Source organism: Diuraphis noxia, unplaced genomic scaffold (assembly GCF_037042655.1).
Source record: "Diuraphis noxia isolate RWA-SAM2 unplaced genomic scaffold, SU_Dnox_SAM2 contig0003, whole genome shotgun sequence".
NCBI lineage: Eukaryota > Metazoa > Arthropoda > Insecta > Hemiptera > Aphididae > Diuraphis > Diuraphis noxia.
Window position 1 is genome coordinate 16,171,260 of NW_028301713.1, and position 9,960 is coordinate 16,181,219.

The 9,960-nt window shown below is 34.9% G+C and overlaps 1 protein-coding gene and 1 pseudogene across 1 annotated transcript; both read left to right on the top strand.

The window, feature by feature from the left end:
* The first annotated feature begins 554 nt into the window (after positions 1–554).
* On the top strand, positions 555–3,710 carry LOC149056809 (uncharacterized). The gene is made up of 5 exons (XM_089223187.1): positions 555–1,157; positions 1,569–1,861; positions 2,162–2,367; positions 2,410–2,686; positions 3,032–3,710. The coding sequence occupies exons 1-5, from the start codon at positions 555–557 to the stop codon at positions 3,708–3,710; spliced, it is 2,058 nt and encodes a 685-aa protein (XP_089079313.1).
* Positions 3,711–8,312: 4,602 nt separating this feature from the next.
* LOC107169838 (uncharacterized) lies at positions 8,313–9,240 on the top strand (annotated as a pseudogene).
* The last annotated feature ends 720 nt before the right edge of the window (positions 9,241–9,960 follow it).

Sequence of the window (9,960 nt, forward strand, 5' to 3'; positions counted from 1 at the left end):
GAGCACGCATTAGCAGAAGAACTGCCAATGCATCTCGAATGTATAACAGAAGGCAACAAAATAACACACCAGAACGTTCTCAAACACGTGCTCAGGAGCAACGTAACGCTTTGAGTATGAAATCAGCGTTTAATTATCAATCCGAGATTGATTATTTAAATATTAAAGCGCTTCAAATTGGACGAATGACTATATTATGTCCTAAGTGCCATGCAAAAAAATGGAAAGATGAAACCCATGGACTTTGCTGCGCTGACGGTAAAGTTGTTTCACACCAATTTGAGGATCTTCCAGACCTAATTAAAAGTTTAATTGATAATTCTCACCCTCTATCAAAACATTTCTTTGATAATTCTAGACGGTATAACACTCTGTTTCAAATGACATCGTTTGGAGCAAACGAAATAAGTGAAGGGAACTTCATGCCCTCTTTTAAAATTCAGGGTCAAGTGCATCATTTAATAGGTAGTTTATTACCCGAAATTGGAAATAATGCTAAATTATTACAAATATATTTTATGTCAGAGCCGGATCAAATATCTATTCGAACAAATATGATTCCAAATATGAAAAGAGGTCTCATTGAATCATTGCAAACAGTTTTGCGTGAAAATAATCACCTCATACAGAGCTTTAGATCTAATCTGGAGTCGAGGTCTTTTGATGAGTTGCAAAACTTTAAGTTAATTATTCATGCTGACAGAGTTCCTCAAGATGAACACAGAGGTCAATATAATGCACCTACCATCGATGAAGTAGCTGTATTATTAGTTAATGAAGATAAAGGTCCCAGAGATATAGTTCTGCACGGTCGGAGTGGACAATTGAGTCGAGTTTCCGAATTGAATAGATCTTATGATGCACTGCAATATCCATTGATGTATACTAGAGGCGAAGACGGTTATCACATTAATATATTACAGGAAAATAACCAAAATCGAACCAAAACTGTATCCTGCATGCAATTTTATTCTTATAGGTTTATGGTTAGAGAAACAAGTCTAAATCATCTACATTATTACAAAACATTATTCAGCCAATTCGCCGTAGATATGATGGCAAAATTGATTTCTGAAAGACTACACTTTATTCGTAACCATCAAAAACAACTACGTGCGGATGATTATGTTCACCTCCGAGATGCTGTTAACAATGATGCAAATATTAATGCTAATAACGTTGGGCAACAAGTAATTCTTCCTTCCTCTTTTACTGGCTCCCCACGTTACATGCATGAAAAAAATCAGGATGCCATGACTTATGTTCGTAAATTTGGCCGTCCAGATTTATTTATTACTTTTACATGCAACCCGGAATGGCCGGAAATAAAAAATGAATTATTTCAAGATCAAAAGTCGTTTGATAGACACGATATAATCTCTAGAGTTTTTCATCTCAAACTAAAAAAGTTTATGCATGTATTAAAAAATAAATATATTTTCGGAGATGTAAATTGTTATGTTTACAGTGTTGAATGGCAAAAACGAGGTTTGCCACACTGCCACATTCTTTTGGGGTTACAAACGAAAATTCAGCCAGATGAAATTGATAAAATTATTTCTGCCGAGATACCAAACAAAGACAGAGATCCTATACTTTATGAAATAGTTTGCAAGAATATGATTCATGGCCCATGCGGCGAGTTAAATATTAGATCGCCATGTATGAATATTGGAAAATGTAGTAAGAAATACCCTCACAAATTGGTCAAGGATACTCAAACTGGAGATGATGGTTATCCGACTTACCGACGGAGATCACCAGATGATGGAGGTTATACTGCAATATTAAAAGTTCGTGGTAAAACAGAAATCGTGGTTGACAACCGTTGGGTTGTACCGTATTGTCCAGTGCTATCTAGGTGCTTTAATGCGCATATTAACGTAGAATACTGTCATACGGTTAAAGCGATAAAATACATATGTAAATATATTAATAAAGGATCAGATAGAGCTACTTTTTCTGTTAATCGTGAAAACGATGAGATTACAAATTTTTTGAATGGTCGATACATATGTACTTCTGAAGCGTTTTGGAGAATTTTCAATTTTGAAATCCATGATAGAGATCCGACAGTTCAGCACTTGGCTGTTCATCTAGAAAATGGACAGCGTGTTTTCTTTAATGATAATAATCTTCATCAAGTTATTGAAAATCCAAGAAAAACGACACTAACTGCATTTTTTGAACTGTGTTCACATGATGATTTTGCGAAAACACTGTTCTATCATGAAGTTCCTTCTTATTACACCTGGGATAATAGCAGAGGCTGGTTAAAGAGAAGACGGGGAAAAGATGTTCCAGGTTGGCCAGGAATAAAAATGGACACTGCCATTGGTAGAATTTACACGATTCACCCAAATCAAAGTGAGTGCTTCCATTTAAGATTGTTACTAAATTATGTACAAGGTCCTACTTCATTTGAAAGCTTGAAGGCCTTTGATGGAGTCATTCACGCGACTTTTAAAGCTTCCTGTTTTGCTCTTGGGCTTTTAGAAAATGACGAGCAATGGAAAAATACTCTAGCGGAGGCAACTCTTTCAGAAAGTCCTTCAAAATTAAGAGAATTATTCGCAATAATCATAGTTTTCTGCCAACCGTCTGAACCTCAATCTTTGTGGGAACAGTTCAGAAATGATTTTTGTGAAGATATTCTTCTTACAGAGCGCACTCGATTAAATGACTTGCAATTTAATTTTTCTGATGAAATATTTAATAAAGGTTTGATTGAAATAGAAGATAAAGTTGTTTTTCTGTCTGAAAAATATTTAACTGAATTTGGAATAAACTCACCTGTTCGAAATGAAAATGCATCTGATCCTTTTGAATTCTCAATTTTGCGTTCTTACGATAATAACCGATTACAAGAATTTATAGAAATCAATTTACCAAAATTAGTAAATGATCAAAAATATGCTTTTAATGTTATTACAGAAAGCGTAATGAATCATCAAGGAAGAGTTTTTTTTTTAGATGCTCCGGGTGGTACAGGAAAAACATTCCTAATTAATTTGTTGTTGGCTCAAATTAGATCCTCAGGTAAAGTTGCATTAGCAGTAGCTTCATCTGGTATAGCAGCAACTCTCCTTAGTGGCGGCAGAACTGCTCACTCGACTTTCAAGTTACCGTTAAATGTATTATTTGATACAGAATACGTTTGTCCGATTCGTAAAAATGGCCCTCATGGAAAAATTCTTCAAAAAACCTCATTCGTTGTGTGGGATGAGTGTACAATGAGTCACAGATCACATATCGAAGCAATTGATCGAACATTAAAAGATCTTAGGTGTAATAATAAGTTTATGGGTGGCATAACATTCGTTTTCGCTGGTGATTTCCGTCAAACCTTACCAGTAATCCCTAAAGGTACTCGAGCTGATGTCGTTAATGCTTGCTTAAAATCTTCCCATATATGGAACCATGTTGAAAAACTTTATTTGCGAACAAACATGAGAGTTTATTTATGCGGAGGGGACGATATTTTTCCAGCACAGTTGTTGAAAATTGGAAATGGAACTTTAGAAAATGAAAATGGTTACATTTCTGTCAATCACACGATTGGACGGGTGGTCAATAACGTGTTAGAGTTGATTTCTACAGTTTATCCAGACATTTTTAATCTGTCCAATAAATCAGATCAGTGGTTATGTGAAAGAGCTATAATCTCTCCAAGAAATGTAACAGCAGAAGAAATTAATGATATTTATTAGTATATATATAATATATTTACTAGCCGATCACAATAAACAATAATATTTGAATAAAAAATTCTACATATCATGGTCCGAAGGCAAAATAAACAACCAATCACGGGCGAAGCTGTGACGGGTCGGCTAGTAATAAATATATAAATAGACGGATTAGTGTAGTTGTTGTTGTGGCGATGAGTGGTCATGATTATTGCCGATGCAGTGATGCCAACAGGTGACAGAAAATAACGTATTAATAATCAGAATAATTAATGATGTTATTTTATCATGCTAATAATATTATACTATTTTACTACTCCGACGATTCAACAATTTTTTTAATTTCCGGGAATTCCCGTTCCTGGCGTTGTCGGGAATTCCTGGAGTTACTGTGAGACCGTTACCCCCGACCGCAAGTGTCTTATACGCGATCAGACAGCTAAAGCGAATTATCAGCGGTTTATTATTTTTCTACAATGTATTAAAATGAATTTATTAAAATGCTCGGCCGATTGCCGATCACTAGTGCGTTTGGTACACGATAACTCGAATCCCGAGTATACAACGTTTTTATCGAGACTGAAAACATACGATTCACATCCAACGCGGTCGCGTCAAGATAAATATTCGCTGGCCGAATGAGGATTCGCTTATACCGGTACCGGCGACTTTGTACAATGTCATTACTGCGGGTTATTGTTGGTAAAATGGGAGGAAAATGACGAAGTGTGGCAGCAACACGCCGTGCATAATCCCGAATGTGTATTTGTATTATTACATAAAGGCGCACAATTTATCGAAAACGTTAAAAATGAATTTAACAATATCAATCGTGACAATCGTTATGATAATAGTCAAGACCGTATATGTAAATCGGAATCGTATGACGTCGTCGGCTAACATGCAGCTAAATCAATTTTCATTATTACACTGTACTCTCTATATAATATCTGTATATACATTTTCATTGAATAAAATTATGTTTAACAATTTAATCGTGTTAATATCTGACTTGGCATCTCGCTAACTATAAATGATTATGCTGTGGTTGGGGTAGGGGGGGGGGGGGGGTAGCGTGGTGTACCAGTGTCTATGACGTGGGTGGCGTAGGCTGGATGGCGGGGAAGGAGGTAGCCTGTTGTCCCGGTGTCCCGGTGTCTTCGGCGTGGGTTGTACAGGCAGGAGGTGGGGGCGGGGGTAGCCCGGTGGCCAGGCGTCTATGACGTAGGTGGCGCGGTATAGGCTGTGGTTGGGGTAGGGGGTAGCGTGGTGTCCCGGCGTCTATGACGTAGGCGAAGCGGTACATGCGGGGGGTTAGGGAGGGGGTAGCGCAGACTAGCGCAGACAAGTGCAGCATAGACGGGGGTGGGTGGAGGGGGTATCGCATGCTAGCGCAGACTAGCGCAGCATTGGCGGGGGGTGGGTGGAGGTTCTAGCGCTCAGTGATGGTCGGGCGGGTGGGGGCAGAAGCGGGGGGTCACCAGAACCGGCCATTTCATACTACTGTTGTTTGCTTAAGAAAAATAAATAATAAAATTTTTATAATACATATTTGTAAAATATTTGAATACACTTAAAAACACTTTAGAACTCAGACGACAAAACACAACAATACACATAGACGGTAATACACGGACTGGCTTCGTTTTACTTAATGCACTACTTTTAGTCTGGTAATCATCGACCATACTCAGACATGTCTCGGATATGTACGGACATGTCTATATAGGTGTGTAGTCGTACAGACGGATAATGAGGTAAAGGCGCGAGAAAAGGTGTTAGGGATAGAATGGAATGTGTGTACTTGAAATTATGTGCGAATTTGTGTGTGTGTGTGCCATGAACGAACAAATGACTGGTTAACTACCTATAATGTACTTAATGGAAAACTAATGTGTGCTATGTGGTATCGTGTATATTTTAATACGTAAAATACCATAACGGATCAATATTATAAAACTGTATACCAGAATATTATATTTAAAAAAAATTTCATTAGGGGAAATAAAAGGGGAAGTAATGTATTTGATTAGGAAGGGGTAAAATATGTGTTTGTCACGTGTAGGATCTGGCGGCGTGTGACGAATTTAATTATGTTGTGGGTTGCCTATATTGCTTAATTATTGTCGGTTTCGGAGGAGCTTGGGAGGAGCATGTACTACGAATTGCCATACAGAGGAGCCTATGCTTTTACATGTACAATTTAAGGGGGAGGAGCTCCAGAATGCCCCAAAACATACTACTGATATGGGTAAACCTTTATTTTTTGCTCTTTGGCAAACAGCACATCGGTTACGAATTTCGATGAACAAAATTTTTTTGATTTATACCCAATAATGGTTGCCTATAAAATTAAAACAGGTCATAACATAATTTATTGTATTATCGTGTCTATAAAATGCTATTGTATCTATGGCTGTATGAAATAACTAATAAGCGTCAAAGGTACACACAAACTACATATCATTTTCGTCGAAAATTGTAGGACACAAACGCCAAAGGTACCTTTAAATCATTTTAATAAATCGTTTGATTTTATCAATTTAAAAAAAAATAATTTCAATAATATACATAACGATAAAGTTCTAAATTGAATATTTGTTAGGCCTATATCTAACCTACCCATAGACTTTGGCGTTTTCGTACCATATGACTTTTTTTTATTATCTCAATTTGGCGCTTATATCTCTCACCGGTATCTATAAAGATTTGACGAAAAACTAAAGTTTATTAGAACTTACTACGCCAGACAATGCATCATAATTCGTTTTATAACTTCTTTTTGACCATTGTCCGTCAGCCACTACTGTACACATTGGCGTAACATCTGTATCAATTGAACCTGACTCTATGGCCAGCCGTCTCTCATCCTCGCCAGAAATTTGCATTTCTCTTTCAGCGATTATATGAATTTGTTGACTAATATCTTCTTGAACGGTTAGAAATGTATTGGAAGACATACATGAAATATCCATTGTAGCACACAACTCTGATAATTGACTATATCCAATATCAATAGCAATAGTGCCAGTAGGATTAAATAGCCGATTCCAAACGATTGGATCTGCGCCGGGACAAATCCCAACGTTCCTAGTGCTTACCGCGCATGCGTCAGGACTTGGCATTTTGACAACATAATTTCTTATCAATGAATTCTATGCTTATCATAGTCGTGAAGGTCACTATTCTTATTGGTCTATATTTCCCGCGCAATATTTGAAATATTAAATATTCTGTCATGTATATATAATATATATGTTAACTAATAATGTAGTCAGTAGCTTTTTTATTTTTAATGTAATATTTGAATAATAGAATACTTTTTTTCATAGTCTAAATAAAAATAAAAATTTCATTTTTATACAATAATATATTTTATAATTTTATTACCAAATATCATTTCAATTAATTGGACTTGTTCCTAGTTGTACATTGCCTTATGGTGGACATGTTGAACAATTGTATACAACTTGTTGAGGATTACTATTATGATTTAATAAATAATAACACAAACATATTTTACAATTCTTTATTGTTAACTGTATAAATCGTAGGTAATGATGCACTTTAAAATACACAAACTATTAAAAAAATTAAATTAAATGTATTCTTAAATGTTTTTACAAGGTTAATACTAAGCATTAGGATACAATAAGATAAGTATATGATACTACAAAATGTCAACATTTATATTATATTTTATATAATTTTTTTTTTTTGTATTTTTGTGTGTTATTGTCATAGAATATGTCTATGGTTATTGTACAATGACTACATTGATTTTTATTATTATTTATTAACGAAATACGAAACGAATGTCGAATATTGATTATTGTGTAATGTTGTATTGTTCAATTATTGTTGTGTAATTAATAATAATTATTAATTAAATTTTAAACTCTGATAAGAATAGAAATCGTTGATAAGAAATTATGTTGTCAAAATGCCAAGTCCTGACGCATGCGCGGTAATCACTTGGAACGTTGGGATCTGTCCCGGCACAGATCCAATCGTGATTCCAAACCTGATCCCTTATCACGGATCCCTTATCACTGATTATGTTATCATGTTATCGCTGATCCCTTATCAATTATCATGTTATCACCGATCCATTATCAATTATCATGTTATCACTGATCATATCAGCGCAAGTGTGCAATTGATATTATGACGGGAAAAAAACTACAAAATAAGTGATCGAGGAACGAACCCTAGACCCCATCTCATAACAATAACGCTTTAACCCACTAGGCCACATACCTGATATACCTTTCCATGTGATTCATATCGTATATAGCTGTTACTATATGTATACTATATATATGTCTATTTAATAGACTCTATTACTTATACAAGTTATATTCACCACCACCGCCGATGCCACCCGACTCGTCACGTGATCAACGGAGCGACCTGCTGCGGCCGCGACCTGCGGTGACAGGTCTCTAGTCGTGCTATTGTCAACATATATATAGAGATCCATGGCTGAAAGAGTCGGCAGTCGTTTAGTCCGTTTACTGCCTTAAACGATTATACACGTTAGCTCGTTCGATGCTGTTTTTTTTTAAATTTTGCGAGTTTTATTATAAAAAGTGTTTAAAATAAATTATTTACATTATAAACATGACTGGAAACATGACAACAATTTACAAGAAAAGTTTTACATATGTACCTCCAGCACCACCTGCGGATTTGATTGACTGCAGTAATTTTATACTTGACTTCACCGGCCTTAAGTTTTTGAATGTAGGACTTGATCCTACCGACGACTTCAATGCCATAGTCCAAATAATAACACCATCGCGGTATATTAATATACCAACCGACTTTCTAAGACGAATATTTTCACTCATGGGGAATATTTTATCTTTTATACTTGAGCTACCTCAAAAATATAAGCGAAATCTGTTTTTGGAAACAGATAGTATTTCACTATCGAGTATGGTTTACCAAGGACAAAATGTACTGGTCATCGAATCAAAAACACAATCCGGGTGCCGAGTATTGCTAAATCGTTCAGATTTAATGAAATTGCAATATTTAGAATGGAGTATTGTCTAAACAGTCGTTCGAAAGTCAACCATCATACGACCACTTGTCTTAAAACAGTTTGAGACTATTGGTAATTATTTGGACCAGGAATTTACCAAAGTTGATTCACCACCAAAAACACCCGAAAAAATGATCGTTATTATCAAAAATTTAAGTGATGATAAAATTATTGGATCCACTCCTAAAGAAGACATAAATTTCATTAGTCAGCTCAAAATACTTGCAACTACTCGATTAGCTGAACATTGGGTGCTACGTTGGAACGGAGGAAACTTACCAGAGGCAAGTCTTTAAAACTTATTCACTCGTAAAAATATTTAATGTATTTTATTATTTTTAGTTATTCATTTCACCCTTGTCACCACCAAGATACTCGAGTATGTCTCCGTGCTATAATGAAGATGATCCTTCGCAGTCATGGGTAATTATTTATAACTTGCATAAATATATATATATATATATAAGTAGTATATATATACCATTCCTGCACAGTCCTTAAATCCATCAGTAAAAGATCACAAAGAAAACAATGTGCAAAAAGATCAGACAATTGAAATGAAATAATTATTAAAATATTTTTCATAATACAACTTATTAATAATTAAAATTGAAATAAAATAATAATTAAAATATTTTTCATAGAACTTATGATATAAATTGTTATGTATTATAAATATAAATAATAACATAAACGTATTATATAGACATTTATTGTTGACAGTATAAATCGTAATGACGTACAATATATTTCTACTCGCTAATAACCGATGGACAGTCCCCACCGATCGTAATATGATACTTATGATTATTGTTAGTATAAACAGTATAGGTGTAATATCAAATAATATAAATGCTGAATATGCAACATCTTTTTCCTTAAAAAAAAATATATATATATATAAGTAGTATTTTGTGTATTGCTTAATCGCTATGTTAGTGTGTTAGTAAGTTTAATTACATTAATTATAATCACTTGGAGAATATCGCTGAGGTGGTTTTCTAGATCTAATTGGTCTGGGTGTTTTATTTATTATTATAGTATCAGGCTTTTGTTTTGCACCTACGGTTTCGATATTTTCAGTATTTTCATTTATTTGTCTAGTGGGTGTAAGTGAAATTGAATTATTCGCTGGTGTCAGCGATTTATCAATGAGTAATTGATCATTGTGTCTCTTCCAAATAATTCCGTCATCGAGCTCTACATCGTGTGTATTACAAC

Bases quoted from the DNA above. Each gene is read 5' to 3' on its own strand.
- LOC149056809 (XM_089223187.1), top strand. From the start codon at position 555: ATGATTCCAAATATGAAAAGAGGTCTCATTGAATCATTGCAAACAGTT. The intron at 1,158-1,568 runs GCAAATATTAAT...ATTTCTGCCGAG, and splicing joins GAGATGCTGTTAACAATGAT to ATACCAAACAAAGACAGAGA. The intron at 2,687-3,031 runs GCAATTTAATTT...GGCTCAAATTAG, and splicing joins CGCACTCGATTAAATGACTT to ATCCTCAGGTAAAGTTGCAT.